This window comes from Camelus dromedarius, chromosome 5, assembly GCF_036321535.1.
Source record: "Camelus dromedarius isolate mCamDro1 chromosome 5, mCamDro1.pat, whole genome shotgun sequence".
NCBI classification, from domain to species: domain Eukaryota; kingdom Metazoa; phylum Chordata; class Mammalia; order Artiodactyla; family Camelidae; genus Camelus; species Camelus dromedarius.
Genome location: NC_087440.1, coordinates 25613909 through 25639118, shown reverse-complemented (window position 1 = coordinate 25639118; position 25210 = coordinate 25613909). Strand labels below are relative to the sequence as shown.

General features: G+C 36.3%; 1 protein-coding gene and 1 non-coding gene across 6 annotated transcripts in view; both read left to right on the top strand.

Moving 5' to 3' along the window:
- CDIN1 (CDAN1 interacting nuclease 1) overlaps nt 1-25210 on the top strand; it is a 224503-nt gene that overhangs the window by 35823 nt on the left and 163470 nt on the right. For 4 of the 5 annotated variants that reach the window (XR_837230.3, XM_010981181.3, XM_010981183.3 and 1 more), the window contains exons 2-4: nt 14188-14233; nt 15125-15189; nt 23106-23166. Coding sequence is in view for 4 of the 5 variants with exons in the window: in XM_010981181.3 (XP_010979483.1) it covers nt 14188-14233; nt 15125-15189; nt 23106-23166 (172 nt within the window). In the remaining variant the exon portion in view is untranslated. The remainder of the gene's footprint in view (nt 1-14187; nt 14234-15124; nt 15190-23105; nt 23167-25210) is intronic. The other variant, XM_010981185.3, reaches the window with a different exon arrangement.
- On the top strand, nt 8569-8641 carry TRNAI-AAU (transfer RNA isoleucine (anticodon AAU)). The gene has a single exon. It is a non-coding gene; the product is annotated as a tRNA-Ile (tRNA).

Sequence of the window (25210 nt, the reverse complement as noted above, 5' to 3'; positions counted from 1 at the left end):
GATCCATTCAAGGCATTTCCTATGTAAACAAACCCAGAAAATATTTGAAATCCAGAAGGAAAAAATTGGACACCCATGAGGCAATTAAATTACTTCATAAAACTCAGTATAAGTAATAAGTTAAGCTGTTACAGGCACTATTTTTGTGTGTGTGGAAGTTTTTAGAATCTATTTCCCAAGAAAGAGACTCAGAGTTAGGAAAGAACTCATGAGAGCCTGAAAACTTGAAGAATTTGCTAGCTAGCTGGGAATAGTGGAGGAGTGAGTGATTAATCAATCATTAGCTCTCAAAGTATGGCCTGTTGTGAAAGGACCCCTAACGTCTAATTCCTTTTGGGCTGTCATAACAAAATACTATAGACTGGCTGGCTTAAACAACCAGATGTTTATTTTCTCACAGTTGGAGGGTGGAAGTTCAAGATGAGGGTGGCAGCATGGTCAGGTCCTGGTGAGGACTCTTCCTGGCTTGCAGATGGCCACCTTCTCACTCTGCCCTCACTTGACCTTTCCTTGGTGTGTACATCCAGAGTGATCTCTGTCTCGTCCTCTCCTCATGAGACTACTAATCCTGTCATGAGGGCCCTACCTCAGGACCTGATCTAACCTTAGTTACCTCCCAAAAGGCCCCTTCTTCAAATACATTGTAATTTGTTATTGCAGTCATAGGAAACTAAAGTGTTTTTCTATGGTGGTATGTTTAGTAAATTTTTATGTTAAAGTGAGGACTTCAGAAAGTGAAATTAATTCATTTGGTTTTGATCAGCAGCTGTTTTAAGAAAACTATCTGAAGTGGATCAGACACTTTAATCTTTTCAGCACTGAATATTACTGAGGAAAATAAATAATGTTATTCGGTGCTATTTTAGGTCTAAGGTTTGGGGTTTTTTTTAAATTTTTTAATTTTTTATTGAAGTATAGTCAATTGCAGTGTGTCAGTTTCTGATGTACAGCACAATGTCCCAGTCTTCTAAGGCTTTGTATTTTTATCCCTTTTGACAAATGCCTTTCTAAAACTAAACTCATTTTAATAGATTATCTCCATTTTCCTCAACATTGGCCACCATGATACAAAAATCTTGAGAGCCAGACAAATCATTCAGGATTTTCCAGCCCAGAGGATACCATAGTCAGTTGGTGCAGAGAGGTAGCCTGTGCTTGTCTCTTTTCCTGGGATTACCTAGTTCAAGCTGGAGACCTTCTCCTAAAGGTTTTGAAGAACTGTGAGGTTGACTCTTTTATATATAGAGAAATATATATATTTATAGTTATACGTATTTATATACATATATATGTATTTATATAACTATTTCTTAAAATCAACTTTTTAGGTAAGGATCTGGTGGTTCTTTTATTAAATATCTATGTTCAGTCTATATCAAAAAAGTAAGGTAATTTGGGGGAGACTGGGATTTCATCAATGAAAGAGTTGTGGTGTTACACCTATGAAGTGATTATTTAACCTCTGATAGGAGAAGTAGGACCTTATAATCAATGGTGAAAGAAAGAAGTTAATTATTTTCCTCCATGTTCTCATACGGTGGTCTGATTACTTTAAATGCCTAGAAGTCTTAATAAACAATTTAATCACTCTAGCTATTGACCTAGAATAGACCAGCTATATTAGGCCCACACAGAAATGTCTAGGGTCAACATGATTACAAATCATTATTATTAGGACTAAGGCACAGTTTTGTGCTAAACTATACTTAAAAAACTTAGGGCTGTAAGCAGAAATTCAATAAATCTAAATCTTAGAGTTGTAGAACTGATAAAAATCACAGAACTTTCAAGATGAAAATGGACTCTAATGGCATAAATCTACATACAGATGGTGAAACTGAGACTGTGAAATATTAAGGGATTTTTTTTTTCCAATTAGAATTTAAGCACCTTAAGAATAAAGACAGTTCCTACTGGTACTTCCTTAGCAGTGCAACTTTTGATGCTCCCTGTTGTTTAAAAAATAATTGCGGAAAATATAAAGATGTCTATCAGAAATTTGTAAGAGAAAATTAGTATTCTGAAGGACTGAAAAATGGCCCTCAATCAGGGGAAGTGACATATTACCTGGAAAGATAGTTACTTTCCATATTGTGAGGTCATATAAATTTTAAATTTATAGGGAAAAAAAAGAACTATCATTGAGAAAAAAAGTTCAAAATCTTGATCTCCATTCATTGCATCTTTTGGTGGTGAAAAGTGGGAACTTGGAGGTTTGGAGTCTACTGGTGATATAATTTGTATTCTAATCTGTTCTGTTTTTTATTTGTATTTATGTTTTAATTTACGCACATTGGTTGCAGGTATGTTATGATTACTGAAATAAAAAAACTGCATTAAAATATTTGATATTCTCATCTGTTAGGATGACATAACAAAGTATGACTCCAGTAAGTCCTGCTTGTAGCACAATTTATTTTCCCTTGATTTACCTGTTATTGGTGTAAAATAATGCTTTGTGTAACTTTGGGCAAATCATTTTATCTCTGTGACCTTTACTTCTGTCATTTTTAAGATGAGAGGGTTGAGGGGGGAGGGTATACCTCAGTGGTAGAGCACATGCTTAGTATGCATGAGGTCCAGGATTCAATCTCTAGTACCTCCATTAAAGAAAAAAAAGTGAGAGGGTTGGGCTTGGCCTAAAAATCCTATGATACCTCTTAAAATATTCTGTTCACTAAAATAGCTTGATTTAATAATGATAGCACGTTATACAGGAGTATCCTGAGTCTATCTTTGAAGAATAGGGGTTCTCCACATAGTGTAAGGACATTTGAAGAACATTCTAGACTCCAGAAAGAAGATGGTGATTTATGGTGATGTGGTAAGATTAAAGTATAAACTACTTGGGGGACTGAAGGTAGGAAAGAGTTGTGGGAGGCTAAAAGGAGGCTTAAAGCCAGGTTGAGGAAAGCCTTAAGTGCTTTACTAATGAGTTTGAACACCTCCTAGGATTTTCAAGCCCAGAGGATACCATAATCAGATGTGCATTTTAGAACCATTGTTGGTGAATTGGAGGTTGGATTGATGGGTATAGGGATGGGAAGCAAGGAATGTGACTCAGGAAGCTAGTAGTAGTTTAGGGGAGTAGGGACAAATGCGAAAAAAAAAAAAAAAAAAAAAACTTCTAATGGCAGAATCAGCAGGACATGGTGATTCCTTAGGTGTTTCAGGTATGAGGGAGAAGGAAGAATCAAGAATGACCCAGAGACTTCTAGCCCAGGCATCTGCCTTTATGGAAATAGTTGATTTAAGAGAGGTTGGATGAAACACATTTGTGGGAAAGGAGGGTGGTAATAATTTGATTTTGAGACACACGTGACCAAATAGAGGAAAATGTCCCATAAAGAGTGATATAATTGAGAACATGATTCTGAGTAGGGGTGGAGGCTGGAACAGATATGCATGTTCGGGAATTATGAAAGTTGTCACTGGAAACACAGCAAGGTGTGCTATCACCCATGTGAGCAAGTAGCGTGAAAAGAAAAGAGGGTTGAGGAGCTCTCCCTGGGAAACCCCAGGGAAGAGAATGAGCAGCCAGTGGGAGAGAGAAAGAGGTGGTTAGCAGGGTAGGAGGACTGTTGTTAGAAAATAGTGCCCTGGAATTGCTAGGAGGAAAGGTTTTTAAGAAAGGGAAGACAGTCAAAGGTGCAAAATACTGTAGAGAGGTCAGCTAAGGTAAGAAGTATGTCTTTGGGGTTTGGTGGTGAGGAAGTCTCTGTGAATCTTTGTTTCAGCTAAGGAGAAGGGAGAATGCCGTTGGGTGGAGGCTGCGTAGGATTTGCTGAACCAAAGACCTCCTAGACAAAGACATTTGATAGTGAAAAAAAAACGGCGGACAGTAGTTGGAAAGGTCGGCAGGTAGACAGAAGCATGTTCAGGAGTTAAATGAAGAATAGCCAGAAGAGAGAAACTGATGGAAGATAGACTAGTAATACTTCATGCAGAGGTGGAAGAAAGTTGAATTTTAACCAACAAAGGAAGGATTATAAATATCTTCACACACAGGCTATTGTTATCAGACTACCATTGTCTGTTAACTTTCTCTTGCTCTCTTATTCTTTTTTGGAAATCATACTAAAATTACTACAAACTTAACTTGAAGATTTCTTCCCCCTCCTTTTTTAAGTTTATTGAAGTATAGTCGATTTACAAAGTTGTGTTAGTTTCTGGCATACAGAATAGTGATTCAGTTACATATATATTCTTTTTCATTGTAGGTTATTACAAGATACTGAATGCAGTTCCCTGTGCTATACGCTAGAACCTTATTTATTGAGATTTTCTTTATAATGTAGTTTACTCTGACTTATTAAACAAAGAATGAAATCAGAATAAATTATTGCAGGTAGAAAGAATTGATAAGCATTTCTTACAAATGTATCTATGATATTGTGTTGAAGTTATTCGGATTACTTTAGAGAACAATGCCCAGATATCTGGTCTTGTGAGCAAAATTAAGTGTCTGCCACCCAGCCTTCTTATTCTTTATCTGATTTATGTTATGGCCCAATTTAATTGGAAAGGAAAGGAAGAAAAGTATAGGTGCTTAAGACTAACTAAATCAGAACATTTAGAATAGAGAGGGACTTAGAGGAGAAAAAATCTTTAAGATCAATTTATCCAGCTCCTCTTCACTTCTTTCCATTTTTCCTCTTCTCCTGCTTAATTTTATTATAAACTATTACACACATAGAAAAGAATAGAGGGTAATACAATGAACTCTTTGGATCTATGTTTATATTTGTTTCAGATGCTTTTTACTTTTACAGAAATGAAATGCCCTGACACTATTCTACAGTTTTTTTCCCCTTCAGGTTTTTATTTTTTTTTAATTGGAATGTATTTTTTAAAAATTTGAATGTATGACCTTTCTTCTTCTTCTCCACCCGAGGTAACCATTGTCTGGTGTTTAGTGTTTATTAGTCTCATGAATTTCTTTTCCCATATCCATAAATATCAAAAAGATAATTATATTTTATTGTTCTTATACTTTATATAAATGGTAACAAATATTTGTGTAATTCTGTAGCTTTTTTTTTTTTTTTTTTTTTGGTAAATACTGTATTTTTGAAATGTATCCATGATGATATCTGGTAGGGTAAGTTCCCTACTTGTTTTTTTTTTTTTTGCTTTTCAGAATTTATTAATTATTCCTGACCTGATCCTTTTTAATAGATTTTAAAATAAATTTGTCACATTCTACCAGAAAACTGTTGTGGATTTGGCTGGATTTTAATTAAAATTATAGATTAATGTGTAGAGAATTGACAGTTTGATTAGTACTGTCTTTTTACCCATGATACCATCTTTGTAAAAGTATCTCATCTCTTCATTTAGTCAGGAACTCTTCTATGCTCTTCGGTAGTATTTTATAACTTTCTTCAAAGGTTTTACATATTTTTATTAAATATATATATGTACTTTATGGTTTTTGTTATTGTGAATGAGGTCTATTTTTTCTGCTTTCTAATTTAATATTATTATTTTATGAGAATTCTATTTCTCTTTTGTATTAATCTTATTTCCAGTTACCTTTCTGAGGTCTTACTAGCTTTTAAAAACTTTGTTTATAAATTCTCCTAATGTTTCTAAGCCATCTCATCTTCAAATAAGGAGGGTTTTATTTGTTTCCTTCTTGAGTCTTTTACTTCTTTTTGTATTTTATTTTGTTTGCTGGGCTCTTCAACTTACTAGAACCTCCTAGAATAAAATCAGTTCCTTTCTCTTTTTTCCCTTATATCCACTTAATGCCATAAATTTCCCAAAACTGTTCATACCTATTGCTGTCATTGCTCAATTTCATATATTTTGTTATTCCTATTGTGATTTCCTCTTTAATCTATGGATTAGTTAGTAATGCATTAATTTTTTTACATAAGCAATGGTGGGGGAAGAACTACATTTTTAATCACTGAATTCTAATTTAATTTCCTTTTCAGCAGATGTAGTCTAGCCAAGTTCTGAGCAGGACCTTTGACAGCTTTATAGGGCTGGAGGACAAGATTTAGAGATCAGGGTTCACCAAAGGTAGGAGCTCTCGTAAATGTCCCAGGCTTTGAGGTGGGACCTTAAAGGGCTACACCCTAGGAGTTAATGTGAACTGAAAGTAAAACAGCTCTCCGTGACTATATTTCAACTTCAAGTTTACCTCATTGGCCTAAAAAATTAATACCTGAGATTGGACTTAAGTTATTCTGGAATCATGGTGCTCCCAGAATCAAATCAGAATCCTCTCTAGAGAAAGTTAACCATTTTAGTATTCAAATTATTTATAAAGCAGTTTTTCAAGTAGTATGGCACATAATGGGAGGTACCTAGTCACATAAGGAGAAATGAAAACATAAATGAGAATCAGTAGAAACTGTAGAAATAGACTTTTCAGGGGCTCTAGTTACTGAAACTGCTAAATAGAATTTTTGTAATTATGATTTATTCAAAATGTTAAAGAAGATTGAAACATTTTGCAGGGAACTTACTTGAGAAAGAATCTAATAGAAAATCTACAACTGAAAAATACCATAATTTAAACTGGATGGGTTTAACTCAGTGGATGTATTTAATAACAAGTTAGACATTACTGAAGAGAGAATTAGTGAATTGGAAGATAGGTGAGAATAAAATACCTAGAATGTAACACAGAATAACAAAAAGGTGTAAAATATGAAGATAGAGTAAGAGATAGAGGATATAGTTGGGAGAGCTAACATACACTTATTTGGAGTCTCAGGTGGGAGAGAGAGAGTGCTAAAGTAAGTATGAAGAAATAATAGTTGAGAATATTCCCAAAATGTTGAAATGTGCCCAGCAACATATTTATGAAGTCCAACAAACTGTAAGCAGGAGCTTACTAAATACCAGAGTTAAAGGTTCTAATAACTAAAGTTTAAAAAAATCTTAAAACCAGGTAGAGAAATAAGACATATTATTATTATTATTATTGAAAAGAGCTGAAATTTAACATCATCAATGTCTGCACTGATGGAATTATTAAAAGAAAGCTATTCCAGATGGAAGAGTGAAAAAGGAAGGAAAGAAGGACAATGAAATGGTTCGTATGTGGATATGTCAGATTGAAGAGAAACCATATAGAACAACAGCAATGTCTTGTGAATTTTAAGATTATGTAGAATTAAAACAATATCAGTAATATCCTTTGTGTCAGGAAAGGAGAAATATAGATAGTGTTGTAAAGTTTTTGTATCTTCCAGGCTGCAATTAATCACCAGTTAATACATTTTGATAACTTGAGGGGTTATGTGGTTATATAAGGTAATCAGTAATAATTTAAAAGTATACAACTTCCAAGTTGCCAGAGGAAAAATAATGAAGAATAAATACTAAGTCAGTTTAAAAGAAGAGAAAAAAGGAATGTATAGTGAGTAAGACAGTTAGCATTTAATGAGATGATAGACTTAGACCTAAATATGTTAGAACTTACATTAAATGTGCATGTTTTAGCAATAGTAATCAAATCAGTGTGGTATCTGTGCAAAAATAAACATATAAATCAGTGGAACAGATTAGAGTATCCCCAGATGGACCCTCAGATATTTGCTTTCCTCGAAGGCAACAAGATAAGTCAGTGGGTAAATGATGTGTGGCCAATTGGATATATGTACGAAAGCAACAACAACAAAATGTGACTCCTGTCTCAGTGCACAAAATTAACTCAAGACAGATCATAAGCCTAAATGAAAAGCTAACACTCTGAAGCTTTTAAAAGAAAATATGAAAATATCTTCATGACTTTGGGTAGGTAAAGATTTCTTAGAAAAGACACACAAAACACACAAAAAGTACTAATAATAAAATGAAAGGATTGCTACATTGGACTTCATCAAAATTAAAACCTCAACACTTCAAAAAACACCAGAAAGAAAATGGAAAGACAAGCCATTAACTAGAAGGTGTGACACGGATGTACAGTAGTCGGCACTCTCCTTTAGTGTTGGTTAAGAGTTTAAAATTGTTACAAATGCTTTGAAAAATTGGTTGGCAGTATCTACCAACGCTGGAGATTTGCATGTCAGATGGCCCTGAATTCCAATTCTACATTTAAACCCATCATAAATGTGTACACAGGTGCACCAGGAGGCATCTGCACAAATGTTCACAGCAGCATTATTTCCTTTAGCAAAAGACTGGAAACAATCCAGATGTTCATTAACCACAGAATAAATAAAGGTGGCATGTACAACAGAATATACTATATGGCAATGAAAATGAATTAACCACACTCAAATTAACGTAAGTGACTCATGTAGACATATTGCTGAGTGAAAGAAGACAGATAACAAAAGAGCACACACTGTGTGGTTCCATTAAAGTTTACAAACAGGCAAAGATAACCTATAGAATTTAGGGATACGCATTTGGGTGGTAAAACTATAAAGAAAAGCAAGAAAGTGATTAACATAAAGATCAGATTCATCTGTAACAAGGAGGGGGCAGTGATCAGATAGAGTGCCTTTTAGAGTCCCAGCAGTGTTCTATTTGATGGCTTAAGTGGTTACATGATTTTGTCTTATTCATGATAAAAATCATTAAAAAACAGTAATGTGAGGGGGAGGGTTTAGCTCAGTGGTAGAGCACGTGCTTAATATGCACAAGGTCCTGGGTTTAATTCCCAGTACCCCCATTAAACATTTTTTAAAATAAATAAACTTAATTACCCCCCCAAAAAAACCAAACAAAAAATATAAAGAGTAATGTGTTATGACATGGATAAATGTTAATATCTTATGTAATGAAAGCATATGCCAAGAAAGTATGTTCAAAACACTCACAGTTGTTGAAATTTTAGTTTTGTGTATAGACACATACACATACAGCCAGACATAGTAAAAACCACAGGAATGATACACACCAGATGAACACCTACAGATTTTACACAGAATATGTACCAGTTTATAATGAGGAAACTTAATTAAATGTTACGTAATAAAATTAACATCTATGAAGTGTGTTGTCCTCTGTAGAGAATGGTTTGGTTTATACCTGTGTTGTTCAGGGAGGGATTTAAAGCTGTTTTGTTTGCAATAAATAGCATTTGAGCAAAAGACACATTTGCAGTCACATAGAGACACTTCAGATGGTGATGTGGTTGTTAACAAAATATACTTCAGCTGCAGGAAGAATAATGGAATAAAAATTACCCAACAGTTTTTAATCCTTGACTGTTTCCTGTAGGAGCATCATTTTTATGCAGTTAATTAAAGGAAAACTGCAATTTGAGTTTTTAAAAAAGGAATATTGTCTAAGGCTGTGGAATTTGATCAAAACTCTGGACCTCTTGTGGCCTCAATTTTCTATCGAAAGAGCAACAGTGCCTACCTTTCAGGGTTTTTTGGAGTGTAATGTAATATATGCATGCTGAACCTTAAGCAGATAATATTAACACACATTAGAAAGGCAATCAGCATTGGGATTAAGGGCTTGGGGTCTAGAGTTGGACCTGGATTTTGATTTCCAGTTCTACCACTTACCTAAGTCTTTAATTGTGTATTTTACTTAACTCCTCTTCCTTCATTTCCCCATCTTTAAGATAAGGACAATAATAGTACCTTCCTCAGAGGGTTGCTGTGAGGGTAAAATAAAGGGCACGTGTAGTGTGTAGCACCAAGTATGTGTTGTAGCTCTTGCTGTAGGTAGAGCTGTTTGGGATGTGACTTCAGCTTATCATCAGAAAGTGCCTAGGATAGTAACTGCTCTTTACGCATATACAAAACATGTAAGTATAAGTTGTAAGAAATTTTGTGATCATCAATTACTTCTAAGCTTAATGGTGCCATCTATAAAGTCACGTGTGGGAATATTTTCTATGATGAGGCGTAAAGTGTAGCCTATATCCTTAATATGATGCTGGAAAATAGAAGAATGGGTGAGGGGGTACGATAGATACATTTTTCTCTATTTCTTGAGCTTAGTTTATATATTTTTCCTTTTTTTCTCCCCAGTAATTTCTCAGAGTGCCAGTAATCTCTCGCGATTCTTTCTACTTCACATTGTTATGTTCCTAAAAAGAACGCAAAGTTAGTAGTATTGTTGTACCAAGTCTTGCTGTCTCGTTGAATTCCATTTTGATTTTAGAGGGAAAAAATGTTCCATGTTTCAAATTTGTGTGTAGGGGTGTAGGGGGGCTGGTGAGGGAGGGTAATGCATTGCTTTTATGGAAAACCTTCCTTGGCCAGTACTCTGAATCTTTGACCACATAGAACCAGTGTTTTATTGTACTCTTTCACTGATTAAGAGAGACTGTACCTTGTGAGGTCTGCAAGCCTAACACTTTGTAGGAGTATCCTGCTTTATCTTCCTTGGGTTGGTTTACTGCTTCCTGAATCCAGAAATAATATTTATTTTGCTTAGAGGGTTTCAAGCCCAGTAGAGTATAGACATTGATGCATCCTAGATTCTATAGCAAAAGGAGCTTGAAAGTTAAATAAAAACATTTATTTATTTATTTGTTTATTTGTTTGTTTGTTTATGGTCTTTTTCAGAGGTTGAGCACTTGAGGAGAGGAAGCACCTATAATGTGTAGTATCTACTTCGTTAAGATTCTACTTGCTTTAAATTTTCACCTGGGAACATGAAGACGTCCCTCTTGTATGAATGCTGCATTGCATCTAAGTCTATGCTAAGTTCTGCTCTCAGTCTTTCCTGCGCCCATTCAACCCTCTGATGTTCATTTTCTCTAATATCCTTGAGGTTACTGAGTATCCTAGCTGGATGGGTCTGGAGACACGTTGAGTTAAGTACTGTATGGGGAAGCGGTTTGTTGCCTGTTTATATACCTGACATTTGAAGTCTTGGATGCAGTGTTAAATGAGGGTGGATAGTACCCCATCAATATTTAAAATCTGTATGGAAAAGTCATTCACACACAGCCATTTATGATCTCTAGGCACATCAATTTCGTGACACAGTGACAGACAGAGGAACAATTTTAAGGAAGCCAAATATAGCAGCTGCCAGCTAGGAAGGGAATTAGTAAGTGTGAAAATGGACAACCCCTTCCAAGTATTGCACCCTGCACAGGTGCCATCGTGTTGGAGTGCCCTGTCTCAGAGCCCTCCCTCCGTTGTGTCTCCTGCTTCCAGGGCACTTAGAAAATAGAAACCTAGGCAGTTTACCTTCCTTCCTTCCTTTTTGGGTTAAGAAAAAAGAAGGACATGTATTCTTTCTCAAAAGGAGTATGGAAGATGCTCAGTCAATTCGTGGTCTCTTGAGCAGCTTAGCAGTGTCCTCAAGGACTCAAGCTCTTTCCATCCCCTGTCCCACCAGCCTCAGTGTGTTGGCTTCGTCCTCACACTTGTTTCCCCAACGCTGCAATGTGACTGCTGCTGCTCCTTAAAGCCCTCTGTCACACAACTCTGACAGGGCTTTACTTAGCCATTCTAGGAGTCTCCTCGCATGCTCTTCTACTGAGACACCGGCAGGGTGAGGGGCTGAATCTGGGAGGGTAGCATGGGGGAAAAAAAAAACACAAAATGAGTTTTGAGGAGATTTTAATAATTCATCTTGGTCATTTGTGCAAATCGTGACTGTATTTTTGAATATGCAAATTAAAAGCATATATGCCAAGTGACATGTATATGCTCCAAAGCCAGGACAGTCTTGAAATAGCTGAGGATTCAGGTTATGATTTATGTCACTAGGTCCCTAAAAAAAAAGTGAGTACTGGGCAGTGTTCGAATTTTTGCTTTGTGTGTGTATATGTTGAAAGTTTCCTCTCAGCCAATTCCTGGCCACTTTAATTTTGTGTTTCCATGGCATATTTCCCCATACCCATGACCTCAGGACGTTGTCATTGCTCAGTGAACACAGCTGACAGACAGACTGTGGTGTTAAGATAGCACTGTTTTAGTTACAGAGAATCGTCTCCTCTTTAACTAGAAACCATATTCCTGGGGAACCTAATGAATGTTGCCTTGATACCAACTTGTGTGGCTCCTAGCCCATCAAATCAGACACGGGGGAACTGCAGTTGGGGGCGGTGAGTCTTCAGAGCTGCACCCTCTATTGATAACATGATTGCCCCACTCTCCAGTCTTTCCCTTGGTGTCCCTTCTCAGAATTAACACACTACAAGAGTAGCAAATAGTACATATTGGAGTCAGGGTCCTGGTTGCACTGAAACTACTTTCCTGCTCTTTACATTGTGAGGCTCGTTCAGAACACTCCTCTGTAAGCTCAGCACATACAGGAAGAGATGACTGGCTGGCAGACTACTTAGCAAAGATCAGTTAGTTCTCTACAGCTTTGTCTGGTCAACCATACCCAAAGCCATTTGGGCTCAGGCCTGTCTTTCTGTTGTTACTGTGCTAAGTAAGTCAGTTTCTCTTTTTAGGTCTGGTCAGTTTTTGCCTCTAGTGTAAGTTAGAATTTTCTCCTTACACCTTGTTGGCTGTGAGAAAATGAATTACTCTGTAGGCTCTATCTGTGATTTTTGCTAAATTGAATTCTGAACTGTTTAAAGAGTTTCCTGGCTGAAGACGTTATTGTGTCCTCAGTTTTTACATGTTCTCAACTCTTGACCAACTTTTTACTTTGAACTATTTATTCCTGGGCTTATTCCTCCAGCTGTCTGTTCATCTTCCCTTTCTGGGTGTCTACAAGTGTACTTCGGTTTTATTCAGTTTAGTTTCCTCCTCATTAGTCACTGATCCATGACTTATTACATGCATGTCTATTTCCATCCTATTGTTTGACACATAGAGACTGACATTTTGCTGACCATTAAATGGTTAACATAAATACATTTTGCTGTGCGATGAAGAGGGCTCTATTGTACATAAATATCTAACATAGTGACTTATTCAGTAGTGTATAAAGATTTGGGCTTAATTTTGCCTTTTTTTTTTAGGAGATGGTTGTCAGCAATCCTACTAGGGTTTGTGATTTGCATGTGAACCTCAGGCAGGCCAGGCATAATAGGAAGTTTTTATACATAAAATTAGCTCTTTCAATGGTGCCTCCCATTTTTAAGAGACATTTTAAAAATTGGACTATAATAGATTTATTTTATTCAATCATTTCTGAGTACTTTTGAGTTATTGAAACAGTCCTTTAGTAATTATTGGTTTTCCTTGATAAACATTTCTGACATTTTTTAAAACTTACTCTTTTGTAATCTAATAAGAGTGGAAAGGGGTTAGAAGTCAAATCTATGATAATATGCAGAAGGTGACAACACTGACAGTTAGTAGAGAAATACAGTGTCATTGTTTTTATTTCATTCTCTCCAGATTACCTATACTGAGCTTAAGTGGTTTCATTCATGAAAAGAAAAGTTTTAATTATTCACGGTGCTTAGGTGTACTATAAAAATTGAATTATTAATGCTGTAATTTGTTCAAATATCATTTAGAAGGAAAATATAGCAGACATAATGAATTGTTTTCAAGATATGATAAGGTAGATGCATCTACAGAGGGCATGTGGAAAGAATAGCAGTGGGCTATTGATTGCTTTTTAGAGGAGAAAATCCTGTTCCATTTCTAAATGTGAACAATTGAGAGAGGAAAATTCCCACTCAGGAAGAATGTTTTCCAGGTTGCTTCATTGCCAGGTGTTTGACATCGTGTGGAGTCTTGGATGAATACGGCTTACAGCAGTCTTAGGGAATGACGTCCCCAAGGACCCCAGCTTCTACTTTCGAGGCAGGGCAGCATCGGTAGGGATGTTTCAGTGGTCTCTGTGCTAGTTCAGGTGAAGAGCAAAGTTTTTTTTCCCCTGAATCTGAGAGAACTACAGAAGGGGTTACCTATCTGCTAACAAAATAAATTTCAGAATGTTGCTGATGAATGAACTGCATGTTTTCAGCTGTTTGTGGGATTTCATTCTATCCTTTGTTAATGAAAATAAACCTTGCCTCCTTTGGTCCCTTTTAACATAACCGCATGCTACAGATATGATTTATAGCCATTCTGAAGTTTAAGAAAATCCAGATCGTATGATAGTTTTGCTTCGAGACTGTCCGTATTTCCCCCTTTCTCTTTCTCTCTCTCCTTGACCTAGCAGCAGGAAGCCTTTGTTTGAGGTGTTCATCTGGAACAACTTTTCCACACTTGTTTTCATGTTCTGTTAGATTACAGGGCAGCAGGCCTACCTTTGAAGCTCCTTTCTCTTTTGTTTCTTTGCCGTGCACTCCAGTAATTAACTTTGTCCTTCTTTTATTTGTTCCAGTCAATCGCAGGCCACTCTGCTGAGCATCTTCTCCCAGGAGTACCAGGTTAGAAGTTTTCTCCTTTGTGAGGGTTGACAGGTGCCTAATTGAATGATGAATGTCCCTTTATTTCTTTGTAATTGAACTGCCAGCTCTCTGATTGGGTTGGAGGATGTTCTCCTTTCCACATCAAGCACCGCCTGCGTCTCAGTGGAGGCCTGCCAAGCCTACCCATCCATCTGTCTAATAACATCTAGCCTTTGCTTATTTGGTGGACCTGTAATAAATTATGCTAAACCATTATTATTCTGACAATAATAATTTCCCCGTGTTGCGTGGTTCCATGTGCTAAATGTTTGCTGACTTGCACTGTCAGTGCCGCTTTCCATTGCTGACAGAGATGATGATAAATGACCATTGCTGGAGTGGCAGAAGGCAAGAGAGGCAGAAAATGGAGTCATTTATCATGAGATGACAGGTGTCAGTCAAGTGGCAAGTCTCTATGGAATTACTTTTTGTAGTTTTCAAATAAGTTGTTTTTAAGCAATGTTCTTCCTGGTTAAAAATGGCAATTGGATTGTAAAACTAGAGTGCAGGAGACTTAGATGGAATTGAATTGAGAGGAAATTAATACAAAGGTTGAAAGAGGGAACAAGTTTTCCTTTGCCCTCTACAACCCTAAGCAAACTTATTTAGATTCAATTACTATGACCCTGTTGGCTTTTACATACATACTGTATCTTGTGGTACAGTCTGGAGACATCCCAGCCACGCAGTAGAGATTGAAATGCATAGGTTCATAGCGTAGAAGGGAAAAAAGATCTACCACCACCCAGATCCCCAAACTATTGTTTGACTTGCCCTGTGTGTTAGACATTGGGATGGAGAAATATGTCATTTTTGTTCTTGAACCTGATCTGTGACACAACATAAAGATCTTTTTATATTTTATTTCAGAAACATATTAAGAGAACACATGCCAAACATCATACTTCGGAAGCGATTGAAAGTTATTACCAGAGGTATGACCTGCCTGCCCCACTAGAGGGTATCATAGTACCTATTAATTGTAACAATAATTATGAATAAATTAGGTTAATAAAATGATTTCCTATATAACATTCCAAGGCATCTTGATTTAAGTCTGTTGTTTAAGACTTCAAGTATATTTTTAAATGATTTCACAAATACTTGGTTATATAGATTTAAAGGACATAGTGAAACTCTTGATTTACATGTGTGAAGTCTTTATAGGTAAGAAACTCAGTTGGGGACTTGAGACTTCTTGTAAGTGCATATTTTGTATAGATACATATGTTCATGCATATGTACATCTACATGTATATGTGAAAGTTCTCAAACCAATTTTTCTTATTTTGATCAGTAAGTTGAAAAACCTATTAGAAAATAAGATTGAATTTTGGTACAGTTGTATTTTGCATCATAGGTATTGGGTTAGCCATCTTAGAAAGGAAAAAAAGATACATATGAAGTAAGGACATATGGACATATAATGTAAAACTGTAAAATTTTAAGAGGGTTTTATATTTGAAAAGGAAGGTTTTAGGTATTGAATCAATAACATGTTGTCCAGGAGATATTTTAATTTCAACCTAATAAGTAGTTTCCAACCTCTTGTTCTGAAACAAAAAGAATCTTAGCTCCTTTTTGACAAAAATTTTACAAATTTCGTTTTTGTACTATGAGTGAGTCACTTACGGTAAATGGTACTGGTTTGCATTAGAAATTGTTGGTTGCTTTCTTAACTATTTCAAGGGCATATTGGAAAGGAAAACTGAAATATGCCCTTAAAGTATCACATTTAAGATTGACAGAGCAATCTTTCTGTGGTGAGAATGACACCACTGATTTTAGACGAATGGTTTTTATGCATGAAAATTTTACGAATTAAATGAATGTACAGATAGAATGTTAGTATCATGTTTTTGTAAAGTCATTTTTTTAAGAATTGAGAAGTATTTATTGAAAAGTTTTTGAAGTTAGATTTTTAATGGTAAAAGGTATGTTCTGTTAAAGAAGTATACGTACATACATACCACACACACACACACACACACACACACACTCTTTTATGGCTAGGAGAGTTACTTTCTAAGAAGTCTTTGTAAAATTTGAATTGGTTTATTCGAAAGTTATAATCTCCTCAGTGAAATCAATATTTAAATTAAAGTTATCGTCTAAATCATGAGTATAAAATTAAGAATGGCCTATGAAGTGCTGTGAAGCCAACAACTGCTTTGGCATCCAGACCCTCCAAAGAAAGACTGAAAAATGATTCACATGTCAAAAAATACATTCTTGTTGTTAAAATTTATAGTCTTAGGCTTTTCATATGAAAGTATGGTTCAATATCCAGATTTTGAGGCTCTATAAACATGAGCAAAGGAAAACTGAGCATTTTTTCTAGAAATTTGGAGATCTACTAACAGGCCATGGGGCATCCTTCTGATAATCATTTTTTTAATTGTAAAAAGGCCATTTTAATTAGATGATTTCTAAGATCTCTAAGTACTACTTGTAAAAATTTTAGTTTCATTCAAAAGTATATTTAATTACTGAAGGATGAACATACTTTATTGGATTGTCTAGGTAGTTTGGCCAGAAATACAAATCTTTCCTTTAAGTATGGTTACTCGATGAATGGTTGAGTGGGTAATAATAAAAATACAGAAATAATATTTGTATGTCTTTACATTTAGTTAAATGTGAGAATCCCAATCATTTCAAGGAGTCCCGACAATTTGAAACAAAACCGAAGTTAGGCTGCAATGGGCAGATTAATAGGAAAGCAGTCTGACTAGTTTCTTACTTTACCACCCTGCTTCCTGACTTTTCTGCCCTGCACTTGGCGCTTGGAGAGGGCTGTTGTTACCTTTCAGATGGATTGATCTCATAGGCCACTTGTTCTAAATATGCAGGTTGAATGTCCCTGCATTCTCCAGGGTAAATTGGCCTTAAAAGGTTTTTGTTTTCCAGCTGATAAGAATAAAGGCAAATTATATCAAAACATGTTTAAGCAGTTTGACAATCTTAACAATTTCTTCATATTTTTCTTTTATAAAAGTAATACTTGCCTTTTGTGAAAATTAAGTACATTTGTAATGCTCTAAAAAAGAAATGAATGGATTGCCCATAATTGTGGCAGCTGTAGATAACCACTGTGGTATTTTTCATTCCAGTCTTTTGTCAAAGCCATTTTTATGTAGATGAGGTCATACTGTATATGCAACTGTGAATTCTGAATTTTATACTTGGAAAAATGTATATGACATAATATTTTGTAGAAAGCTTTTTGTAAACATTTTGATTGCATAACTTCATCATATGAAGATATACCTCACTGAATTATTCCTCTGTTGAACATATATGTTTCCAATATTCTGATATTATAAATGATACTGTGATAAATATTTTGGTGCATGAGTCTTTGCATTTTAGATTAATTTCTTAATATTTCTATAAATGTAATTACTGGTACAAACAATGAACATTTTAAGATTTTATGTTGTCAAATTACTGTCTAGAAAGGTGATAATGGTTACATTTCTACCAGCAATTTCAGAGAATTTCTGTGTTTCTGCATTCTTGCTAGCATTGAGATGATCTCAGTTCCGAATTTGAAGTCTGTATTTAAGACCATACATTCCACAATGTGTTTCCACCGTGGTTAACTGAAACTTCAAAGTATCCAAATAGCAGTAGAAAATGTTTTTTTGAATTATTGAGGAAATTCCGTCACTTCTTCGTGTTGTGCGTGTGTAGACACAGCTTGAGTGTTCATATTGAAAGCAACTCACTATTCTTTCCCACTGTACTAATGGCCTTTTATTTCTAAACAGGAAGCATACTTGGTAAAATTTATTTAGATGTATCTAAATCGGTGCACATGGGCAAACACACACACACACACACACACACTGACATTTGCAAGTTTCCTCATCACTAGTAAAATTTAGAAATACTGTCTCTCATCTCCTCCCTTTTCTCAGCCCACACTGTCTGAGGGGCCAATTTTATTGGCTTTGGAGAATCAGACCAGTTGAGTTTCATTTAGATGTTCACATGGAAAAAAGTTTAGTTCATTTATGTTATTGGCATTACATGATAAAAATAGTATCTGAAAATTTGAACCACTTTTTTGTTTAATTTGCACCATTTACTTTGCGTTCACTATGTCCCGTCTCCTATGCTAGGAACCAAGTATAAAAACCACAGTACCTGTCCTCAGCTGCTCTGTTCAGTGAGAAAGTAGCTGCCTACTTGGAGATGTGTTCCAGAGATTTTTGAGGTAGAATCAACAAAGGTGATATTCAGATGTAAGTAAGCTTAGTGAAGAATTTTGGTAGGTTTTTGAAGTTGTTATGGAAATATTAAGAATTTAATAACTTTGTCTTGTATTTAAAATCAGTATATATTATTTTTAATCTTAGTTATTAATGGATCTTTCATACTGAAAAAAAGTTATAAAATGAACCTTCTATGAAGATCTTTAAAGGATGGTTTCACCACCAGATACACATTTGTTAGCCCTCCTGTGGCAAAGCTTGGAGGATGACATACAGGGTCTGCAAAGTTTTAATTTTCAAGTAGGCATCAGGAAGATAGAACAGTTCAACCTCATGTAGTGTTCAGGATTACATCTTTATATCCCAGTTACAATTCACACCTTTGCTAAGGCTCTGTTGGATGAAGGTTCAACATTGATTTGTGTAGCCCTGCCCCAAGGAGGGAGAAACAAACCATTTTATAACCATGTGAATAGTCTGTGCTATAAGTTTGCACAAGATGCTCTGAGGATGGAGAGAAGGGTCGCATTAGGAATTTCTGATTTATGTCCTTAGTGAATATTTTCTGTAGTAGCATGCTCCTTTGATTGTGTATCTAAAAATTTGAGTAAACCTGATCTGTCACTTGAAATGGGGGACAATTAAAGTTCCCAGAAAGGACAAATTTAACTTCAAATTAATTTAAATTTAATTTCTTTTCCCTAGTGCTTCTGAATTGTTATAAGGTATAGTTGGGAAACGAATACATTCAGAAGCAGCTCTACCCTTTCCAACATATGAGGACACCTCAGTAGGCTTTGGGAGATCAGCGTTCCATTTCAGAGATTTATTGCCTACCAGCTAAGAAAGCCCAGATGAGTTCCATCAGTGCTCTGGGGTTTGGTTTCTGTATTTGACCAACTGGGAAGTCTTATCAAATCCATAACTGGGAATTTCTACTGTCTTAAGTATGAGCATGCTTCAGATATTATATAGAGACATAGTAGGTTATTGTTGTTTGACCATCTTCTGTGTCTTTAAACTTAATAGATGTGTTCTATTGGTCACTACCAGGGTAATGATTGATGCAGCGTTTTTATGAAACTATAGAATTGGACTCAAAACAACAGTTTTCTGACATAGGCTGTGGTCTGGACCTAGCTACTCTCCTGTTCTTTCCAGTCAGCCTCTGAGGAGAGACTCTGCTCTGGTCACGCTAGAGCTTCTCCCAGCTCTCAGGTACCCCGGCACGTATGTTGCTGACATTGGCACTTACTGTTCTCTTCCTGGGAATGTTCCTCCTCCCGTGGTTTCCTGCTTTCTTCCTACAGGTCTCTGCTCAACTGTCACTTCCTTAGAGAGGGGGCTTCCTGCCCAGCCCATCTGATTTATAGTTTATCATGGCATATGTTATTATATCGTATATTTAATTCTCTGTCTTTTTCTTATCCATCTCTAATCTCTGTGATGGCAGGAACCAAGGAAGTTTTGTTCCTTGCTGCTTCTTCAGAACCTGGAATAAGGCCTGACACATAGTTAGCTCTCAAAAATATTTGCAGAATAAATGAATGTCAAGTACAGAATTGTAAAGACATCCTATTATCTGTATAGGCTTAAATAGTCCCACCCAGAATCCTTAGTGGACGTGCACTCTGGTTAGTTGGTCTGACTCGACAGAGCTGATTGGTTATTCCATGAGCAGACCTCTCAAGTTCAGTGGAAAAGCTGTAAGTTGACTTGAAGGTCTTAGCTGACCTGCTTCCCAGGGATCTTTCTCTAAACCACACTTGCCTTGTTTGTTTTTATTTTTGTTGTATTTTTCCAGTGGTCCTAAAAATACTTATTTCCCAGTTAGATTCCTAAACAATTTATTCAAGAAAGAGCCCATAAATGGAAAATGGATTTGCTAGAATTACTTTGAAGTTATAATGATCCTGAGACTTTTCCCTACCTTCAATAATTTGATTTTATTCCATTTTGTTTATTGGAAGTCATACATCTTTATAATCATACCTATGAAATAATATAATTTAGTATTTGCTTCTGGCAGTTATAAGGAAGACCTCACCTGTTGACTTTGATTTTTACTATCAAGAAAATGTTGTTAGTTTGTTCAATCAAAGAGTTACTGTGGAAGAAATGTTCATACCTAGTTCTATTTTTGCCTAATATGGCTTTTTTTTATGATGCCAACTTTATTTTGTGCATTTGTGTCAGAATATTTAGTTTACAAGTTTCAGGGCTCCCTCAAATTGTATAATTTGCTTTGAGAAGCTCACTTAAAATGTAATTTTTTAAATTAAAATTGCATTCAACATCAAACTTACCTTAGGTAACTTTGGACAACTTATATCTGTGGACAAAGCTAATAGTGGTTTTTTAAACAGCACCTTGCCTGAACATGACTTTAAAGAAATTAAAAATATATTGAAAAAATGTATCTGACCCCTTATCTGATTACTTTAATTGCACCATTAAAATATTTGACTTAAATTATTGGGCCATTCCAGTCGGTGTACTGTTCTAATTTCTCATTGTGTAGGCTGATTTGCCTGTCAGTCTGCATGTCTTGTTCACTGGTCTTATTTTTGTGCAGTAACTAAAGGTAAAGGACTAGATGCACTGCTGTGTAGAGATTCCACGTGACTGTACCCTGTTGCACTTAATCAAATAGCATGTGGGGATTTATAATCTTTACAAGCCTACATTGTTTCACAAAATAAATATCTCATGTCAAATGCTATATAAGCATCTCAGTTATTTCTGCTTAATCCTGTTTAGGTAATAGGGACAGAATAAACTGTGTGTACAGGGCACCTGAGCCCTTAGCTGCCAATAGCAGCTTGTTTCTGGGCTGATCACTGGACCCGTCCTAAGGGTCCAAGGTAGTCCTCACCACACCCAGATGTAAGGTAGGCACTGTTCTCCTCAGTTCATATTTTAAAAATAAAGTCCTGCTCCTGAGCTGGAATTTACACCAACTGCCTACTAATCCTAACTTGGGGCCCCCTCCAGTTATTAGGGACCGAAGCAGTTAGACGTGGCCCTTGTGCGTACGTGCCCTTCAGCACATGCTGCCCTTGGACCCAGAACTGCTGCACGTTGCACCTACGCCCAGGAGAGATCGTTTTGCCTAGATCTGGACTACGAAGGAGTGATTGTGCATTTATTTAGGTGCCTCTGCTGTGCCCCTCGAGGCACAAAACCTAACTCACCTTCACAAAACCCTGATATTGCGAGCTCTCTGGGCCACAGCCAAATAAGCAGTTGGCCCTAAATGGCAGTTTTTCTAAGTAAGCCACGAATATACCCTTAAATCGTCGAGGCCACAGCCAGATTCTCATCTCCCCTCCCTGCAGACACCATCCTCGCAGCGGTTAACTGAACGATGTCTCCCTAAGGCACTTCAGCCCTGGCTCTGACGGCAGAGCCCTGAGTCCTTACAGGCCCTGCTCCCCGGCAGTCCGGTGCAGCCGTGGCGCTTGCGGTTAAAAGGGCTGCTGCTGCAGGGAGCAGGGCTCAAAGACAGCGTGTTACTGTTACAAATTACTTAATTACTCTTTTTTTTAAAGAAAAACATGTGTATAATATAGTCATCTACTATAAACCAGGAACTGTGCTGGGCATAATAAATTGAATAAAGTGAAAATTTTCTACCCTCATGAGGCTTTCAACCTGGGGATGGGTTTGACGTGGACAAGGAACTCATCAAACACAATATTCTGGGTGAAATGATGGAGAGATGATCAGGGTGCTCCTCGGTTGCGTATGAGGGACACTTAACATACACCCGGATCGTGGGGAATTGAATAAAGTGATGTATAAGCTGAATCATGAGTTATCTAGGTGAAGGGTCAGAATGGGGAACACTGACTAGAGGTGAGGCTGGCCAAATGGGTAGGTAGGAGCCAGAGTATGAAGAACCTTACAAGAATTTTTAAGTGGTTATAATTTAATCTTGAGATTTGATGTGGAGCTTTTGAAGTGTTTTAGGAAGGATAATGGTATGTTCAAAAATTTTTTTTTTAAATCACTCGGGCTTCCATGTCTGGGATGGATTTGGAGAGTTTTTTTTGTTTATTTGTTTTTGTTCTTTTAGTAGGGTTGGAGGATGGGGAGAGCTGGAGGTTATGACAAATCCAGATAAGACAGTGGCTTGTATTGCCTGTTAAAGGTGTGCTGACCCACTGATGAAAAGTCTCTTCCATTTTTTTCTTAATACGATGTCAACCAATCCTATGAACTGAAAGTAAATAACAGGTGATATGGGTGCATGGACGCTTTTTTCTCAGACTTTTAGGGTAAACATATTTCCTGTCAACAAAGTGGTTGTGGTATAGATAAAGCCAGGGAGATAGGGTTAGTTCTTTTCAAAATTACCTCCATGCTCACTTTGCATGTTAGGAGGGGAAAAAAAGGGAAACCGATGCGCGATACCTCCTGCCCCCAACCTCAGTTAGTTGCCAGTGGTTTTGAGGTAAGTTGTTTTTGTTATTCTTTTCCCTTCAGTGCTTTCCTATGACAGTAGCGTACTTTAACTAGAGCTGAGCGTGGCGTTTGCCCAGGAGAAACGTGTACACACAAGGGATGCTGACAAGTCTATGCTGGTCTTTTCTTGTCACTGCATTACCACTTGGCTCTGTCTTGTCTAGGTATCTGAATGGAGTGGGGGAAAATGGAGCTGCCCCAGTGCTCCTGGAACTAGCCAATGAGGTAATGTTATTGTTATTATTTCATTTAAACCTACATAAAACCTAAGGGGCCAATCTGGAGAAGCTTTGCTTAAAATTATAATTAACTTTAAAAAAAAAAGATTTTGAAGTGCATTAGACATTTAAATTGCTCCCTGGTCTCTTTGTACTTTTAATAATTGGACAAAGAACTTTGTATATTAATAAATCAGTTAACATAATTAGTCTGGTTCTTTTAAAGTGAATGTGTAAACAGCTTCTTGGTTTCTTATTTTGTGGGAAATTTCAGCCAGACAGCTCAGGACATGCTCTTCTTCAGATGTGTTGTCTTAGTTTAGTGTGAGAAATACCTGTGTCAAGTAAAGAGATGTTTGCCAAGAGAATCTTTGCTAACTGTTATAAAAATGAGGAGGGAAATTGTATACCTAAAGATGTAACATTTACTTGATTCATTTCTTTGTTGTTGTTGGCAAACTTTTATTATAATAAAAGATACATGTCTTATAGAGAAGTCTTTATATACAGAAGCATATTGTTCTTAATAACACCAAGTATGAAGTGATTTATTGAACTTATTTGTTAACTCTTATCTGCGTCTGTTTGGGGAAACAAATAATAGTCTTCCATTTAAAAAAGGAAACCCTTAAGATTTCCCGTGAATGAAGAAGCTGTAAAAAGTTCATAATAGTTGCAGAGAGCATACCGAAAAAATAAAATATTTAATTCCTAAACTTTAAAATATTTATCCACTGTAATAAGAGCAATACAATATTTAGTCTGACTTGGAACTGCTTATGCAAACCTCACAGGGATGGAATGAAATGTACACTGTTTTTGTGTTGCATTATAATGGAAAACATAGAAGCAAGGCAGAAAATGTGTGTTTGCATTAAAGATGACTCGGTACTGTGAGCATTAAGTGTTGCAGGAGCAGCAAGTTCTACATGTTATATTAGCAAGGAAGAATGGCTCTGCTCACAGCTTCTGTCTGCTGTACACCACTACAGTCAGCAAATGAGCAATTACCCATCACTTACTAGAAGGTTTTAATAGTCTAGGCAGTGTCGACACAATCTGATAGGAGAGTTAACATACAGAAAGGATTTCTCCCCTCCTCCTAGCAAAACTTGTGTTTTATTCTTTTTTTTTTTTTTTTTTGCCCCCTAGAGCAAGGTGGTTTTGAAATGTCTCCAGACTTGTTTTCTATGAGTCGATTCTGTTAGCAACCTGAAGTATCTGAGCTGTAACTAATTTGGAATTTAGTGAAGGTCCTTTAAGAAAAAGAAGAGTGTCCTTTATGGGGGAAAAAAACATTCTTGATAGAGCGTCTAGAAAGAGTGTGATGCAAATGTGGTAGTCATTTTTATAGATGATGATATTGATGGCATAAGTTTTATATAGTAGCAATTTATATTCATTTGAATTTTTAATGGATATTTCTGTTGAGCTTAGCTTCTTTAGCTGACCTCAACTTCCATCCTCGTAAGATGGAAAATTTTAACCCACTGACACATTTTCTCCTGTATCAATAAACCTGTTATTTACCATGCCTATGTAGCAATATTTAACCAAAGAAAAGAAATAGTTATTTAAAGTGTTTTCTCTCCTTTGGCTGCAGATTAGTGCAGAGATAATAGCAGTTTCTGAGAGATTGCTAATGCATTAGGGAAATTTGGGAATGACTGGTACCAGATCATGGCTTCTAAATAGCCAAGCTGCCATTTTTATGTTAGTTAATACCTAAATGACATATGCTTGCATCTGGTGACAGTTGATGTGATGGTAATGCTTTATGAGTCAATATATATTTAATCAGTGGAAACTGTAAAAACTGATGAGAAATATATAACATTGGTACATTACAGTGTGCAGCAGCTCTCAAACAAGAACACTGTATTATTGTTGATTTGGTGGATAGGGACTCTGTGGTCCTCATTGATTTTATAAATGTCTTAATACTAATTTTCCTATTTCAAGGCTAAAAACAAACATTTTAGGAAATCTTACTTTATTAGTAATTATAAGATCAGTCATTCTGTTCTCTCCACACAAATATTTTCAAGTGA